The following is an 18,990-nucleotide window of genomic DNA, read 5'->3' as shown; positions in this document are numbered from 1 at the left end:
CAGTGCATCCGGAAAGTATTCACAACGCTTCACTTTTTCCACATTTTGTTATGTTACAGCCTCATTCCAAATTATATTAATTTAATCTCTTATCTCAAAATTTTACACAAAATACTCTATTATGACAATGTGAAAAAGTTTTTTTTTTTAAACTTTTTTTTAATTGATTAAAAATAGAAAACTAAGAAATCACATTTACATAAGTATTCACAGCCTTTGCTTAATACTTTGTTGATCCACCTTTGGCAGCAAATACAGCCTCAAGTCTTTTTGAATATGATCCCACAAGTTTAGCACACCTATCTTTAGGCAGTTTTGCCCATTCTTCTTTGCAATAAGTCTTAAGCTCAATCAGATTGGATGGGAGACGTTTGTGCACAGCCATTTTCAGATCTCTCCAGATATGTTCGATCGGATTCAAGTCTGGACTCTGGCTGGGCCACTCCAGGACATTCACGGAGTGGTTCTGAAGCCAATCTTTTGAGATCTTGGCTGTGTGCTTTGGGTCGTTGTCCTGCTGAAAAATGAACCTTCGCCCCAGCCTGAGGTCAAGAGCGCTCTGGTGCAGGTTTTCGTCCAGGATATCTCTATATATTGCTGCATTCATTTTCCTTCTATCCTGACTAGTCTGCCAGTTCCTGCTGCTGAAAAACATCCCCACAGCATGATCCTGCCACCACCATGCTTCACTGTAGGGATGGTATTGGCCTGGTGATGAGCGGTGCCTGGTTTCCTCCAAACATGGCGCCTGGCATTCACACCAAAGAGTTCAATCTTTGTCTATCAGACCAGAGAATTTTGTTTCTCATGGTCTGAGAGTCATTCAGGTGCTTTTTGGCAAATTCCAGATGGGCTTCCATGTTCCTTTTACTAAGGAGTGGCTTTCGTCTGGCCACTCTACCATACAGGCCTGATTGGTGGATTGCTGCAGAGATGGTTGTCCTTCTGGAAGGCTCTCCTCTCTCCACAGAGGAACGCTGGAGCTCTGACAGAGTGACCATCGGGTTCTTGGTCACCTCCCTGACTAAGGCCCTTCTTCCCCGATCGCTCAGTTTAGAATGCCGGCCAGCTCTGGGAAGAGTCCTGGTGGTTCCAAATGTCTTCCATTTACAAATAATGGAGGCCAGCAGAAATTTTTCTGTATCCTTCCCCAGATTTGTGCCTCAAGACAATCCTGTCTCGCAGGTCTACAGACAGTTCTTTTGACTTCATGCTTGGTGTTTGTGCTCTGACATGCACACTCAACTGTGGGACCTTATATAGACAGGTCTCTGCCTTTCCAAATCATGTCCAATCAACTGAATTTACTGCAGGTGGACTCCAATTAAGCTGTAAAAAGATCTCAAGGATGAGCAGTGGAAAAAAGATGCACCTGAGCTCAATTTTGAGCTTCATGGCAAAGGCTGTGAATACTTATGCAGGGATCAGAATGGAGATTTTCATTTTCAGCTGAAATAGCCAGGGTCCAGGAATAAAGCAGGGCGGATTTTGAGATAAGAGATTAAATTAATACAATTTGGAATGAGGCTGTAACATAACAAAATGTGGAAAAAGTGAAGCGCTGTGAATACTTTCCGGATGCACTGTATATGTGTCAAGGAAGAGCAAAGTTTAATGTAACTTCGCGCTCTAGCATAAACAACCCTTATCATCGAAAAGGTTTCAATCGAAAGGGCAGGGCTAAATACCATATTGGGAATTATTTTTAGTGTTTTTTTGTAAATGGAAATGTGGCGTAAGGAACGGATTACAAGAAGCAACGTCCGACGAAGCAGACATTTTTAAGGCAAGTTTCTATTTATCTGTCGGCATTATCGTGTGTTTTGGAATAAATATTTTACTTGGTTGGATTGTCCTTAATGTAACAAAGACATTTTTGCGGACATTCAAAGAAGGTGAAGACGGCCAGGGGACGTACTGGTGAGTTACCTCAGGTTTATAGTTTGCAGGACGTTTCAGACTGATTGCAATGTTTTCTGATTAGTATATTTTGAAATGGTCATATTTTGAAACCTAAGAGTTTAGGCTTTCAAATGAAATGTGGCATGACATAATTTCAGTGACTGCTGACATCGCAGACAGGTATTTGGGTATCAAAAGTCTGGCGGCCCACTGGAACGTCAAGAGGTTAAGTTACCGTATATTATTAAAGCTCTTTCTCTGTACTGTCTTTCTTTGTGAAGATCTCATGTTTCAATGTGGGCACATGCAGTTTATAGTCAGGTGCGACTTATGTATGTACAAAGTGTTTTTTCCTTTAAAAATGTGCTGGGTGTGGCTAATAAACAGGCGCAGTCTATAGTCCAAATTTTACGGTAGATCGAAATGGATAAATAAAGTGACAGACAGACAAAAAAATTAAATGATCAAATTGTGTTCAGAAAAAATCTTACCAGCACCAGCAGAGGACAAATAAAGAACCAGCAAACACGGAAGTAGATGTTGGCAGGTTTCCCAAGCATCTTTTCGATCATATATGAGACGCGGTCAACCCCTGACAGAAAATGACAAGTTCTAATAAAACTACGTCTAAACCAATAAATCTCTATTCATGCTGGCAGGATGCTAATTTAATGAGGCTACTGCAAGAGTCTTAAAACACACTTAAGGAGAAGCTCACCAAATAACCAGCAGACGGCTACAACCTCAAAGAAAGCCAGGAACATGAGGGACACCACAGCAGTGTAGTGGTCCATCAGCTGAAACACATATATTCCGCCCTGAGGGCGAAGAAAAAAAGAAGTAATTGTATTATGCAAGTTGAAGAGAGGAAAATCTGCAAGCCTGGCATAGTTCAAAGGGATTCTGTGTTCATACACCCTTTTCAAGGCCAAATTTAAGCACATTTTAAGGACTAAAAAATACACAATGTTACTTTAAAGTAAACTCATCTTTACCCTAGTAATGTGTGGAAGTCCCAGAAGAAAGCTGATAACACAGACAACCAGAGCCAGCAGCTCTTCCCTCTTGAAAAAATGCATAATGTGGGCTCGAAATTCATCTTTTATGAATGTCAAAGCCACTTCAACGGTGGCAAACTGCAACAAAAAGGAAACTTTGTTTTACTTTCTGGTAAAGGGGTTTCACATTCATATTTAAAACATGTAAAAAAAACTCAATTAGTGTAGCCATATAGTTTTGAAGCTGATCTAGTATGCATTGAATATTTTCACTTATGTTTGTCAAGTGGCTGCGAAAAGTTACCGGACACCAGGGCAAAAAAACTCTGAAGAGTTGCCTGCCCCATTTTTTTACAACTTGAGACACAATAAAATGACTAATCGCAAAAAAAAAACATTGTTGCAAAGTATTAAGGATTGATAATAAGAATATGACAGAACAACACTTTAAATTTAAGTTTATTATAAATCTACTTATAACATTCATTGCATCTATATGACATAGCTGTTTTCCATCTGCCATCAGTCTGTACCTGTATTTACTCATTTTCATTCATGCAATGTTTGCGTTGCGTCGTCTGCTACAAGCCACGTGAACTCCTCTTTCCACGATGCTCTTAATGTACGTTTATGTTTTGTAGCGTCATATATTTTGTAAGCTTCTTTTGAATATTTCTTCTGGGGCTGAGGTTTTGGCTCGATTCCTAACCACTTATCCATTTTTCTCACGTTCTCTGTGCGTCTACTTTGGAAAATGATATGCAAATGCACGACCTTATAAGGCTCGGGAAAGTCCAAAAGCAGGAAGTTATTCGGTGCAGGCTTCTGATCGGCTGCCGAGTATGCAAATTGCCAAACCAACCGAAATTCCGAGATTTCCAAACTGAATAACGGTTTCGAAATCGGAATAAAGGAAACGTTTGAGTTGAAAAAAAAATCTTTCGTTTTTTTTTTTAAAATGTTGTTGGCCACCCGGGCGGAGACGTTTTGTAAGTTGTACGCCCGACGTAAAAGATGCACACCCCAGGCGTCCGGGCAGACTTTATTTCAGACACTGCTATAAGTCAATTCAAATAAGTTTAAATCACCATTGTGGTGCCAATTTTTTAGATGTCAAAACTGGTAATACTCTGGTACTACAGTTTGTGTCTTAGAGTACAGTGTTTAAGGCTGTGTGTGGAAGTTTACAGTACAGAGAAAAGTTTCCCCACCCTTCCTGATTTCTGTGTTTTTGCAGATTTAGCACTCACTAAGATTTCAGATCATCAAACCAATTTTAATATCACACAGGGACAACCCAAGGAATTACAAAATGCAGTTTTAAACTGTCGATTCTAATTATTAAGCCAAAAAAAATCATGAAACCTACCTGGCCCCATGTAAAAGAGGTAATTGCCCCTAGTAGCGTATAGGGCAAGCTTTGGCAGCGATAACAATAACCCCACTCAAGAAACTCAATTTTTTGTTTTTTCGAGCCATTTAGAGGCAAACTTGATGGTGTGTTTTGGATCGTTGTCCTGTTGCATGATCAAAGACCGTTCGAGTTTAATGGCCGTACTCTCTCTTCGGGATCTTTTGGTAAACACAAGAATTCATTATTCTGTCAATCAGAGCAAATTGTCCTGGTCCTGAGCTGAGCTAGCAAAGCAGCCCCAGACAATCACACTGCCAGCACCATGCTATACTGTTGGCACAGTGTTCTTTTAGTCAAATACTGAGCCATTTTTATGCCCAATGTAACAGGCTGCAAACTTTCTAAAAAGTTCAGATCTTGACTCATCAGTCCACAGAATGTTTCTCCAACAGTCTTGAGGATAATCAAGATGCTTTTCGGGAGATGCAAGACAACTCTGTGTTTTTGTGACCGCAGTAGTTTTCATCTGGGAAATCTTCCAAGGGTGCTATTTTGGTCCAGTGTCTTCTTTTATAGTGGAGTCATGAACACTGACCTTAACCGAGGTTAGCAAGGCACTGCAGTTTCTTTTCTGGGGTTCTTTTGTAACCTCCGGGATGAGCTGTCGTCACACTTTAGGAGCAGTGTTAGTTTGTCCACTCCTGGGAAGGATTGCCTCTTTAACCAGTTTTCTCCATTTGTGGGTACTGGCTCTGACAGGTTCGCTGGAGCCCTCCATTCTTTGAAATGGCTTTGTAACCTTTCTTTTCTTTTTTTCCAATGTCTTCGGGAATTTCTTTGGATCGTGGCATGCCAATTGTGTTCTTGAGATTTTGTAGTCTACTTCAATTTGTCCAACTGATTCAATTTATGTGATATCTTGATTCAACACAAGTGATGGGACTCAATTTTGGGTGTGGCCTGTGGAATCTAAATCAGCTTCCCTAAAACTGTGGTTACCATATTTTCCGCACTATAAGGCGCACCGGGTTATAGGGCGCACCCCGAAAAAATAGTTTTTGGTCCTATTTTTGACATACATAAGACGCACCGGATTATAAGGCGCTACAATGGGAACGTTGACAAAACAGTCAGATAGTTCAGTCAAACGTATTACCCCCTTAACATTCCCAAAGCTTGCAAAGACGCAAATACGTGTCGAGAACACGTGCGGATGCAGTGTCCGTACGATGTCACTCAAATGCATCGTTCCATCATTTGGAAGGTTAAAGTCTTGGGATTCAAGAAATTCCAACCATTCCTTAGCTTTTTTTTTTTTTCGCTCGCAACTTTACTGTGCATATGACAATAAACACTTGGAATTGAGTTTAATTTAAAAATAGACACTCCATTCCATCCATTATCTGCACCGCTTATCACAGAAACATCGAGTTCAGTCTGAAACAAGATACAGGGACAATATAAAACCCGGAGTAGCTCACCGAAGTCGTTGTGTTCATAATAATGTGCAGCCAATGTCCTCTTATATCCGTGAGGGTAGTAAATCCAGGAGAATAAAATATTTACAAATACAGAATAGAAAAAAATGCTTTCTCTATGCCGTCAGCCACGTGCTATACACATTCATCTTTTTCGGCCAATTGCAGGCTTTGGTTTGCCGTTTCAGCCAATGCCAGCCTGTAAATGATAAAAAGGATCCGCCCCTTGACCTCCGAATAACTTTAGCCAATAGTGATCGATTCAACTGATGATTGACATCTTTTTCGGCCAATTGCAGGCTTTGTTTTGCCGGTTAAGCCAATGCCAGCCTGTAAATGATAAAAAGGATCCGCCCCTTGACATCTGAATAACTTAAGCCAATAGTGATCGATTCAAATGATGATTGACACATTGGTTAGCTAATGAAACGCCGGTAAATAAATCCCAGCATACACCGCGGACGACTTCGCCTTCGGGGGAAAATCTAGTCGGCGGCTGCTTGCTTTAGTTGCAAGACTTTGCGACTTAATATTGATCCATATATAAGGCGCACTGTATTATAAGGCGCATGGTCAGCTTTTGAAAAAAATAAAGGCTTTTAGGTGCGCCTTATAGTGCGGAAAATACGGTAATTAAAATTACTTTGTGATTTACAAGGGGGGTCAATTACTTTTTTAGATGGGGCCGGACAGGTTTTGATTTGCTTTTTGGTGCCTTAATAAATGGAATAAAAATTTTAAAACTTCATTTTGTATTTCCTGGGGTTGTCTCTGAGATATTGAAATGGGTTTGATGATCTGAAACCTTTGTGAGTGATAAATATGCAAAAAACAAAGAATTCAGGAGGGGGCAAATACTTTTTCACGGCATTGTATGTATGCCCTTGGACAAAAAAAAAGACGTGAGCGGGAAAAAAAAACATTAAGTTGCAACCTGTCCTAAGGGAACTAGTTTGGTTACAAAATATTAGCTCAACTAAGAAGCTTGACAGTTACCCTGCCTTTTAAATCAAGGTGACATCACTAATGCCATAACACAATTTGTAAAAGTGCTTCACTATCCTCATATATGTGGAAGCAGGGGTTGCAAACCTGGCTGTCCACACCAAGACAAAGCAGCATAAAGAAAAAGAGAGGAGCCCACAACTGAAAGGCGGGCATTGTGGAGAGGACTTCGGGGTACACAACAAACACCAGACCAGGACCTTAACAAAAGAAAAAAATGCATTTAAATTATAAAAGCATAGTGGATAAAAAGACACTGTCAAATAGTACAATGTTGGTAATCCATTTATGATTTTACATTGTGAGCACAAAACAGCAAAATTATGACTAAGGATGACTAAATGTGACTCATGGGATTACAATCAAGTTTAAATACAGCGCAGAATCAGGATCAATTGTTTTAATGAGAATAACAATTCAATCTATTCCCCAAACGATAATATACTCAAATAAATGTTTATATTGATATCTTCTTTGTTTTTGGAAACTCTCCTCTTTGATCTGCTACCTTATCGTGGTGGAGGAGTTTGTGTGTCCCAATGATCCTAGGAGCTATGTTGTCGGGGGCTTTAAGCCCCTGGTAGGGTCACCCATGGCAAACAGGTTCTAGGTGAGTGGCCAGACACAACGCAGATCAGAAGACCCCTTATGACGAGCAAAAACATTGGTCCTCAATTTCCCTCGCCTGGACGCGGGATACCGGGGCCCCCTTCTGGAGCCAGGCCTGGAGGTGGGGTCCGCTGGCGAGCGCCTGGTGGCCGGACCTTTACCCATGGGGTCCGGCCGGGCACAGCCCGAAGGGACCACATGGGACCTTCTTCCCATGGGCTCACCACCTGTAGGAGGGGCCAAAGGGGTCAAGTACGCAGAGAGCTGGGTAGCGGCCAAGAGAGGGGTCCTTGGCGCGATGATCCCCGGCTACAAAAACTGGCTTTTGGGACATGGATCGTTGCCTCTCTGGCAGGGAAGGAGCCCGAGTTGGTGTGTGAGGTTGAGAAATTCCGACTAGATATAGTCGGACTCACCTCCACGCTCGACTTGGGCTCTGGTACCAGTCCTCTCGAGAGGGGTTGGACTCTTCCACTCTGGAGTTGCCCGTGGTGAGAAGCGCAGAGCCAGTGTGGGCATATTAGTTGCTCCACAGCTCGGCGCCTGTACGTTGGGGTTCACCCCAGTAGACGAGAGGGTAGCCTTCCTCCGCCTTCGGGTGGGGGGACGGGTCCTGACTTATGTTAGTGCTTATGCACCAAATAGCAGTTCAGAGTACCCACCCTTCTTGGAGTCCTTAGAGGGTGTGCTTGAGAGCGCACCCCCTAGGGACTCCCTCGTACTGCTGGGAGACTTCAACGCTCTTGCGGGCAATGACAGTGAGACCTGGAGGGGCATCATTGGGGAGAAGGGCCCCCCTGACCTGAACCCGAGTGGTGTTTCGTTATTGGACTTCTGTGCCCGTCATGGTTTGTCCACAACGAACACCATGTTTAGATATAAGGGTGTCCATATGTGCACTTGGCACCAGGATACCCTAGGCCGTAGTTCGATGATCGATTTTGTCGTTGTTTCGTCGGACCTTCGGCCGCATGTTCTGGACACTCGGGTGAATAGAGGGGCAGAGCAGTCAACTGATCACCACCTGGTGGTGAGTTGGCTTTGATGGTGGGGGAAGATGCCGGTCCGACCCGGCAGACCCAAATGTGTTGTGAGGGTCTGTTGGGAACGGCTGGCATAATTTCCTGTCAGAAGAAGTTTTAATTCACACCTCCGGCAGAACTTTGTCCATGTCCCGAGGGAGGCGGGGGACATTGAGTCCGAATGGACCATGTTCCGCGCCTCCATTGTCGAAGCGGCTGATCGGAGCTGTGGTTGTAAGGTAGTATGTGCCTGCCGCGGCGGCAACTCTCAGACCTGTTTGTGGTCACCGGCGGTGAGGGATGCCGTCAAGCTGAAGAATGCGGCTTCAGCGGTTGGCGAGGCAAAAACTTGGGCATTGGAGGAGTTTGGCGAGGCCATGGAAGCGACTTCCCAACGGCTTCGAGGAAATTCTGGTCCACCATCCGGCGTCATAGGGGGGGAAGCGGTGTGCCATCGACACTGTGTTGAGTGCCGTTGGGGCGCTGCTGACCTCGACCCGGGACGTTGTGAATCGGTGGGCGGAGTACTTCGAAGACCTCCTCAATCCCACCGACACGTCTTTCTCTGGGGAAGCAGAGCCGGTGGACTCCGAGTTGGGCTCTCGCATCTCTGGGGTTGAAGTCCCTGAGGTGGTCAAAAAGCTCCTCGGTGGCAGGGCCACAGGGGTCGATGAGATCCACCCGGAGTTCATTAAGGCTCTGGATGTTGTGGGCGTGTCATGGTTGACACGCCTCTGCAACATCGCGTGGACATCGGGGACAGTGCCTCTGGACTAGCAAACTAGGGCGGTGGTTCCCCTCTTTAAGAAGGGGGGACCGGAGAGTGTGTTCCAACTACAAGGGAATCACACTTCTCAACCTCCCTGGTAAGATCTATTCAGGGGTACTGGAGAGGAGGGTCCACCAGGAGGTCGAATCTCGGATTCAGGAGAAACAGTGTGGTTTTCGTCCTGGCCATGGAACACTGGACCACACTCTGCAGGGTCTTTGAGGGTGCATGGGAGTTTGCCTGTCTGGTCTACATGTGTTTTGTGGACTTGGAGAAGGCATTCGACCGTGTTCTTCCAGAGGCCCTGTGGGGGGTACTTCGGGAGTATAGGGTACTACACAGTCTTATCCGGGCTGTGCGGTCCCTGTATGCCCAGTGCCAGAGTCTAGTCCGCATTGCCGGCAGTAAGTCGGATTCTTTCCCGGTGAGGGTTGGAGTCCGCCAGGGCTACCCTTTGTCACCAATTCTGTTCATAACTTTTATGGACAGAATTTCTAGGCGCAGCCTTGGTGGGGATGGAGTCCGGTTTGGGGGCCTCAGCATTGCGTCACTGCTTTTTGCAGATGACGTGGTGCTGTTGGCTTCCTCAGGCCGTGATCTTCAGCTCTCGCTAGAGCGATTCGCAGCCGAGTGTGAAGCGGCCGGGATGAGGATCAGCACCTCCAAGTCCGAGAGCATGGTACTCAGTCAGAAAAGGGTGGCGTGCTCCCTCCGGGTTGGGGATGAGATCTCTGGAGGAGTTCAAGTATCTTGGGGTCTTGTTCACGAGAGAGGGTAGGATGGAACGGGAGATTGACAGACGGGTTGGTGCAGCGTCTGCAGTCATTTGAACCCTGTCCGTCGTGGTAAAGAGGGAGCTGAGCCGAAAGGCAGAGCTCTCGATCTACCGGTTGATCTACGTTCCTACCCTCACCTATGGTCATGACCGAAAGAACACGATCCCAGATACAAGTGGCCGAAATGAATTTCCTCCACACGGTGTCTGGGTTTTCCCTTAGAGATAAGGTGAGAAGCTCAGTCATCCGGGAGGCACTCTGTGTAGAGCCACTGCTCCTCCGCATTGAGAGGAGCCAATTGAGGTGGCTTGGGCATTTGATAAGGATGCCTCCTGGACGCCTCCCTCGGGAGGTGTTCCGGGCATGCCCCACCGGCAGGGCAGGAGGCCCCGGGGGCGACCCAGGACACGCTGAAGAGACTATGTCTCTCGGCTGGGCTTGGGAACGCCTCAGGATCCCGTCGGATGAGCTGGAGGAGGTGGCTGGGGATAGGGACGTCTGGGCTTAACTTTTAAGGCTGCTGCCCCCGCGTCCCGACCCCGGATAAGCGGAAGATAATGGATGGATGGATGGTTTTTGGAAACTCCTTGCCTCAAAAGCACAAATCCAGACTGATTAAATACATTTTGTCTAAGCAAAATCTCATTTTTGAATGTTATGAATATATTGAGAAATGTTAACAGTTGCCTTTGCCACACCAGCAGAGATGTCATCATTACGGTTTATGAAAGATACCGCAAGCATTTAGTGCTTGGCATAAGCACCAAAAGACTCGCGTTTAAAAAGACATAGCCAGACACTTGGTCTTGTGGACCATTCATTCCAAATCCTACTGTGCTAAAGCCGTACAATTTTGCAATCCTTGAAATAGGAACGGATTGTATAGGTCTAAGTCAAGGGTTTTATGAGAGTAAAAAGATGTATGACTCATTCAATGGAATATTGATCAATTCCTATTAGTCCGTTCTTGGTAGCGCTTATCCAAAAATCGGTTACCGGTAATAGCATGTTGGAACCTATCCCAAATGACTTTGCTTAAAAGGCGGTATACATCCACACCCGGTTGTTACTCAGTTGCAGGACAAAGATTGTAAACAAAGAGCCATTCACACCTAATTTCAAACCCACCGACAATTTAGAGACGTCAATCAACCTAGCACGTCAAGTCTAAAAAAGCTGTGAAGAGATGCTGAGAGCAAAAACAGCCTTGGATAACCTAATGGCTTACAGAAACAAATCTTTGTTGCCTACCATCAGTAGTTATGTTGTCCACAGGGAGATTATGTATGTGTGCCATATATCCAATAGCTGAAAAGATCACAAAACCAGCCAGGATGCTTGTGAATGAGTTGATGAATGATACAACCAAAGCACCTCTGTTAGGGAAGAAGGAAAAAACATATAAGGACAATTCCTCACGTTTTAGGTAGGCCTTTGTTTTAACTAAAAAAAATAAAAAAAAGAATAAATACATTAAAAAAATGTTAGGTCCCAAAAAACAAAGACAAAATAAACCTAAAACGTAACCTAAACAAGTGCCTGTAGACAAAATAAATACAATACCATATTTATTGTGTCTTAAAATATGAAAAAACAAATAATAATAAAATTATCAGTCTTGAAAAAATCCTGAAAGTGGCCTTGCTGGAGTGCTTTGCCCTACACCAGGGGTTGAGAACACGAGCTAGCGAGCCAGTAGGGGCTCTTTTCATTAGTACATCCGCCTCAAAGATGAAATTTACGATTTAAACCCCTTAAAAATAGGAGTGCAATACCACGTTTTTATCACTGGCTTTTCTACCTTTGAGCCTGGTAATAAAAAATGTCATTAGGATTTTTCCCGTTGCTATTAGCCAATGAGATGCGTCAGAATACACATGCAAGCTTCACAACTGCATCTTACCAATTCCTGTATATTTTTCAAGCGTGTAGTTGGCGCAGTATATGAAAAAAATGATAGATGATCCACGAAACGCTTGAGGACTTTTAAGACAAATGTTTGGAGATTTTAAAGATGTAAAAGATTCGCATCCATAAAACGGAAGGGAAGACGAATATGACCACTCGATTCTCAAAGTTAGACTTGTGACCTTATCACATAATGGAAGGTAAATACATCTGTATCATTCTTGTTTGTAGTACTTTGTGGCATATTTACAGAAGAACTCTGCTCGCACCTTTTATTGAAACTATTATTCGTGACAGAAAGGACAGTCAAAATGAACTTCAATGAAAAACCTACTCGAGGGAGACACATTTTAAGTAGGATATTTGTTGTTATGAGACACAGGATCTGACACTTATATTATTTCACATTTTATGAAATCATTGAATGTCACACAATGAAGAAAAATACACTATTTAGCAGCTTTGTTTAGTTTTGTCTTAAAACAAATGGAGTGGCTCGCACTGAAAAAAATAAATCTAAATACACTTATATTTTTTTCTCCTCTGACACAGCTAGCTCAAATGATCAGAATTGTCACAACACTTCTACTGAGCATGTTGTTGAGATGCTCAGTTGACGTATACATCTCGAAATTTTACATAATATCGCAGAGAATTGTAAATATAGAGAACCGAGTTCTGAAAGGACAAATGGTTATGACATCACATAATTCACATTCTACATTACCTCACGATGTTGCTGTTAAACTTGTTGTAACTTGCCATTGAAATCATGGAACCAAAACCAATTCCCAGGGAATTGAACACTTGGGCAGCAGCATTAACCCAAACCTGTGTAAAAAAGAAAATTTTAGCTAATGATAATTGAAAAAATAAGTAAGACGAATTTATTTCAAACAAATGCTTGGAAACAAAATCCAAAGAAAAGAAGAGCAAAAAAATGAAATGATATTTTTGGGTTACATTGATATCAGTTGCTAAATGTAATGGTTAAAATGTCTTTACAGTCAATTTTTGTAATTCAAAATGTATTCATGCCAGAAATTTTAACTGTCAGGGAGTTCTTAACCTATTCTGTGCATCATGTTGAAGCCATGTCGCCAGGCAGCATTACCGGATTACGTTATCTTTTGGACACATTTCAACATAGTGCCAATGTTTTCTTTTGTTGATGTTCACTATGTTTTGTGCAATGTTACCCAATGTTACATATATTGCATCCTGGTCATCCTAGAACTTGTGAGGCCCCTTCTCAAGGTTTCTATTTTTCCCTGTGCTGAGGTTTTGAGTTTTTTCTTGCCCGCATGTTGGTTTAAGATCAGGGGACGGTGTAATTGTAACCTTTGCAGTCTTTTGTGACATCTTGTGTTTAAGGGCTATATGATTAAATGTGACTTGACATGATGGCAGCTGAATAACTTCTACTTTATCCCGAAATGCATTACTAGGCTACAGCTTTCAAATCCTTGGTTGATCTTATATGAAGCAAGATAAAACTAAAAGTAGGTCATAATATAAAACACAAATGGATTTCACATATCAGGAAATTCAAAACTGAAATCCACTTAAAAAGTTCGCAACAAGCGAAAGGAAAGCAAGACTATCATATATTTAGTTTCAACATCAGCGTTGCAATGCATCTAAGTTTAGAAATTACGTTATGGATTGCACCTAATGCAATTTAAAACCTATGAACTGTTATGGACACTGTATGATGTATTTGAGGACAGTTATTTTGTACTATAAATAATTTTTGATGCTGCACACAAAAAATACGCTCATTGAAAATTTACCTAATACATATTCAAAATAATATTTAATATACATTTTCGTTGTAAAAACTAAAAAAAACTATCCAAACTTAACTTATTCAGGTCCATCACCTATAAATACATTTTTATAACCATTGTCCATGGATTCCAAAACGTAAATATACATTTTTATTTGTTATGTTTTTATTAAAAAAAAACATTCCAAAGGCTTTGGTGTTGCTGATCAGTAAGTAACCATCTTCTGGAAAATATTTATCAATAATAAATCACCACTAGATGGCTTTGATCAGATTTTTGTCCACACATCGAGGAGCCCCAACCTCCTTGTTTTAGTTATTCTATGCAGAGATTGAGTGTGTTGCAAAGGGAATGCCTTGTTCATGCTTAAGTTCATTGTTCTTGCAATAAAATGTTATTTTGCAAGCAAAGTGCCCTTGTGTTTGTGGGAAGCATTGTTTAGCTATAGGAGGTATCACACATGCAAAAAAAAATTGAAAAACGGATTTAAAACAAACTTTAAACCTGTAAATCGGCATGCATTCAAATGTATTTACACACTTTCACCTTCACTTCAAATAGTTTGCCCCAGACAGGAGTCACAAAGTACAGGACACCCTGCTTGGCACCAGGCAGCATCATATTGTTGATGAGTAGTGCGAACAAGATGAAGTATGGAAATGTCGCCGTGAAATAAACGACCTGCAAGATTAAATCGAAGGGGATATTTTTCTTTTCTTTTACGTTAAAGAGAACAATCACTCAGATAACTTTTCAAGGAGAACATAACAGCAAAGATATTCATGCAAAACAAACAACATATTTTGTTCATTCTGACCTTGCCGGATGATTTGACGCCTTTGAAAATGCAAAGATACACGGCGCCCCAGGAAAGTATCAGAAAGCCGAAGAGCTCCCACTGAATACCGCCAACATCTTCAATGCCATTGGTTTTCTTCAGAAGTCTGTGACTAGTAAAGATACAAATCAGTCGTTAATTCATGAATATTTATATTTCGACAATGAGGGGAATGATGAAACACACATCGTTGCAGAACAGGTGTTTTCAACGTTGTGCACGTGGGCACCAGAGTATCCCGAAAAGACAGCTGAGGTGCCCAGGGACCTGTACTTAAAATAGCTACTAGTGCTGGGTCATTGTGATTTTCTAGAACAAAAATTTATTTAGTGCCCGACTGAGTAAATTTCACCCTTTTACTCCCCGTTTGCTCAATCTTTGTTTCTCATTTTCTATTTGTTTGCATCTTACTTTTAGCAACACTGTTCCAAGACGGACATATTGGGAAGAAAGAAAGAAGGGGGATTGGGGGGGTTTGTTGGAGAGTGATTCATGCTCCTCATTGCGGTTTTATGTTAGTGTAGCATGAAATTCGTGAAGTAAGAAAATGCCTTTTTCAAATACGGTCCAAACTTTAAGCCCAAAAAAGATGAAAAAAAAAGTTTGTTGTTTGAGCGCGTAGATGATGAGTGAACTTACTGAGGCTGCGAGTAAAAAAAAAATTCTAATTGCGGACAGAACTTTTTATGCATCCAATAGGCAACGACTTGGAAATGCGGCTGCAAACAAAGGAAAGCCATTTGATAGGGAAATTGGAGCATGTCACGGACTAATTAGAGTCTGCTTGATGACTCACACGGAGAAACATTTATAGTAGGCTGAAAATATACCTGTTTGAAAAGGAATGCTATCGCTATGAACACATCATTATTGCGTTATTGTAATAACTTAGACCCGTTTTTCAAAGCACTATGTTGTAATTTTTTTTTTTCTTGGCCTATTCATCTTGATAGTCTTATATCTCTTTACTCTTTAAAGGATCTTTATGACATGTTTTACCCTGGAGTGCCATGTCTAATATCTAATACAATGTTTCACATCGGTCATATCAATAACAATAAAGACAATTTTAATTCTAATACTAAAATCAATGAACGCTCTGTGTGCTGTGTGTCATATTACAGGTACTTTGAAAAAAAACCTAGGATATACCGTTAAAACCTTGAAAACCCTTTTTGTGTACCGGCTAATGCAGGGGTCTTCGACGTGGTAACCGTGGGCACCAGGGTGCCCCCTTGGGACAGCTGAGGTCCCCACAGAAATGTTATAAAAATAACTCACTACTGTTGGGGTCATTGTGATTTTCTAACAAAATAATACTTGGGGCGTGATAACAGAGTCTATTTAACCATACTTCCAATAATTAAACTGGTAATAACATAGTAACAACATAGTGATAACATGATAAGTTGTTATTCTAGAAACTGCATATCAAACACGGTGCCCTTTGCGTTAATTAGTAACAACGAGTAGCTCCCAGCTTGAAAACGATCGGAGAGCCTTGATCTAGTGTTACAATGTGGGCACCAGTAGCTCATAGTCAATATGCAACCCATGAATGTACAAATATTTTTTTACTGAACTTTGTACTGGGTGCAGCTTCATTTAGGGTATGGCTTTATAGTCCAGAAATGTTCACGTTTTAATGTTTTTGTTCTGCAGTTGTTTTTATTTTTTGTAATTTCAGTGTTTCCTCTTGCGGGGGCCCACACTGGTAGGGTGTGGTTCAATGACTTAAAGCTACTTTCCTGAAGTCATGTGCTGCCATCCCAATCAATGTGGTTGAGCCTCCCTCAGGACATTTTCCCCACATAGTGAGTCTGTGCCTTGCCATAATTATATTGTATTTCTTTTATCATTTATGTTGTTTTTATTTTATTTTAACCATTGTGTGTATGTTAGGTGTTCTAGGGTGATGGGTGGGGAAAATGTCTTATTGTACACTGAATGTTTTTATACATCACTTTGAGTGGCAGTTCATTGGCTGAAAAGTACCTTTAGAATAAGTTTGATTACATTTGATTTAGAAGGTACAGTAATACAGTAGTCATTACTATTATTTCTGATGAAAATCAAGACAAGTGAATTAACACTCCTCACTCAAAAAACTGTTGGCTCGCTGACTGCAGATTTGTAGCGTTGCCAGGGAAACCACTGGAACAGTTTTCAAAGACATTCCAGCTGTTGTTACAAGTCTTCCAAGGGGGTGTTGCTCCAAAAGAATTAAACAAATAAAAAAAGGCCCAGCTCATGAGAACGTTGTAGTAGGTGCAGAAGATGAAGGATATAACCACAGTGGCCAGGCCAACACCTGCAGCAAGAGATCATTGTCAGAAACAGGGGGAAGGGGAGTTTCATAACAGTTTGCAAAACGTGGCTTTTAAACCAAATGTACACCTGCCTTGGTCTTTAATGTACAGTGATAGAAAAAGTCTAAACACCCCTTTTAAAAAGAAAGGTCTTATTGTCAATGACAGATCAAACAAAGTTTCATTACTTCAAAGCTTTTGAAAACCATTAATGTGACCTGGAAAATGTTTGTCTCAAAAACAAAAAACTGTCAAGTGTGGAAGTGAAAGCAACTAAAACTAAGTCTTTGCAACTGTGACAATTAATTTATTTTAGACGTAAGTCAGCGAGTGGCAATTACAATTTAAAGTGACCTAGATTTCTAATGTTATAGTAGTATTTTCTTGACATTTTCATATTTTTTGGTACAAGCCGTCATTAGTAGATAGATTCCAAACATTTAATTAAGTCTCAGTCAGCACAAGTCTATGAAAAAAATATTTATGTCAAGATATTCTTTATACTATTAATTGTGACAAGAAAAAAATTGGACACAAGAGATTAAGAGAGAAAATGTGGCAAAATGGCAACCTTTACTAAGAAGTGAACAAACCTAAAACTGATTAATTAAAAAAAAAATGGAGGAATACTGCAGCGGAATAAGAGCGACATTGAAGGAGCCACTTCTTAAAAGTAATGGCTACTTATATTCAAGGGGCAGGGGAATCTGAAAGGTTTTGTTGTCATATTATTTGTTACAGTTGAGGCGTTGACAAGACAGAAGCCTTATCTTTAGAAAGAAAAACACCCAACCCAAGTTGTTGGGTTTTTGACATCATATAGTACAAGAAAGTTTTCAAATGTGACTAAAATGTGTTCAGGTTGGGAGGTGGTCAGGAACATTTTGCTTTGCATTTATTTATTTGTTCTGCAGGACCTCAAAAAACAAACTAATTTTTTGAAATGCGGAAATAAATCTAAATTCCCTAACTTGTCTACTAGTGTTTTTTCAGCTACTTCGCACAGTAATTACTTGTCAGGCTGTGCCATAGGAAATTATCCAATTTGTGTACCTGTGCGGTCTAGCGAAGGCTATCTTATATTTGGATTTACCGTATTTTCAGCACTAAAAAGGCGCACCTAAAAGCCTTTAGTTTTTTTCAAAAGATTTTGAAAAAGATGCGAGTCACAAGTTAGGTTGCTTTATGGCATAGAGAAAACATTTTTTACTGGTCTTTATTTGTAAACAGGAAGTATGGGGCTAAATAGACACAGCTAGCAACAAGCAACATCGATCGATGCAGAGATGCTTCTCGGCGGATTTTTTCTTTTATTTGTCGGCATTATTGCATGTTTTGGAGTATGTAAATATTTTAGTTGGATTTACCACACTCACAGATTTAAGAGGACCATGGTTGCGTATTAATATTGAATGTGATGGCTGTAAGACCATTCTGGTGAGCTACCCTGAGCTATTTTTAAATTCAATTCAATTCAATTCAAAGTCTTTATGTCGTATGCACATTCAAGAATCACATTTCCCTGCACAATGAAATTCTTACTTTGTTGTCCACATAGTTGCCAGCGAAAAAGAAATGAGAAACTAAGAAATGTTTAGCATTTCTTGAATCCAAAGAGTTTAACCTTCCTAGTGATATGTGGAATGACACATTTGAGTGATTGATGACATCGTACAGAAACTTTGTCCATACGTGTCTGAGACACATATTTGCTTCTTTGCGAGCCGTCAGAATGTTCAGGGGTTAATAACTTTGACTGAACTATCTGACTGTTTTGTTGACGTTCCCGCTGTAGCGCTTTAAAGTCCGGTGCGCCTTATGTGTGGAAAATATATGACAAAAAAATGTTTTTCGGGAATGTGCCTTATGACACGGTGTGCCTCATAGTGCAGAAAATACAGTACTTTTACTGGAGATGCAACCGCACAGACCTGTGGTGTCCCGCGGGAATTTTTCAATGACAGAAATTTGCCTTGGGTCCAAAAATGTTGAAAACCACGTATCTATTGTAAACTTTCATGAAATGTAAACATTTGGCAATCCTTTTCTGTACCTTTGGGCGGGTGCATCTCTATGAACTCAATCTAGGACCTATTTTGTGGCTTCAACTTCCTTAATGTATGTTGTCATCAAAAGATTCAGTGTTAATGCAAGTGATAGTAAATTGTTGGGCATATTAAATTGAACTGCTTTTAAGTCCCCTGCGACCCTGGTGAGGATAAGCGGTAAATA

At 41.3% G+C, this 18,990-nt stretch overlaps 1 protein-coding gene across 3 annotated transcripts in view; it reads right to left on the bottom strand.

Moving 5' to 3' along the window:
- The window catches only part of LOC148365506 (sodium- and chloride-dependent GABA transporter 1), a 37,794-nt gene that overhangs the window by 9,030 nt on the left and 9,774 nt on the right, over positions 1 to 18,990 (bottom strand). For 2 of the 3 annotated variants that reach the window (XM_088335863.1, XM_088335865.1), the window contains 9 exons: positions 16,550 to 16,760; positions 14,429 to 14,561; positions 14,158 to 14,292; positions 12,549 to 12,652; positions 11,165 to 11,289; positions 6,825 to 6,937; positions 2,898 to 3,038; positions 2,621 to 2,720; positions 2,394 to 2,494 (listed from right to left, as the gene is read on the bottom strand). In XM_088335863.1, the coding sequence (XP_088191989.1) occupies positions 2,394 to 2,494; positions 2,621 to 2,720; positions 2,898 to 3,038; positions 6,825 to 6,937; positions 11,165 to 11,289; positions 12,549 to 12,652; positions 14,158 to 14,292; positions 14,429 to 14,561; positions 16,550 to 16,760 (1,163 nt within the window). The remainder of the gene's footprint in view (positions 1 to 2,393; positions 2,495 to 2,620; positions 2,721 to 2,897; positions 3,039 to 6,824; positions 6,938 to 11,164; positions 11,290 to 12,548; positions 12,653 to 14,157; positions 14,293 to 14,428; positions 14,562 to 16,549; positions 16,761 to 18,990) is intronic. The other variant, XM_088335864.1, reaches the window with a different exon arrangement.

Source organism: Urocampus carinirostris, chromosome 5, assembly GCF_059441175.1.
Source record: "Urocampus carinirostris isolate Australia breed hairy pipefish chromosome 5, RoL_Ucar_1.0, whole genome shotgun sequence".
Taxonomy (NCBI): Eukaryota; Metazoa; Chordata; class Actinopteri; order Syngnathiformes; family Syngnathidae; genus Urocampus; species Urocampus carinirostris.
This window is presented reverse-complemented; position numbering and strand designations above follow the sequence as displayed.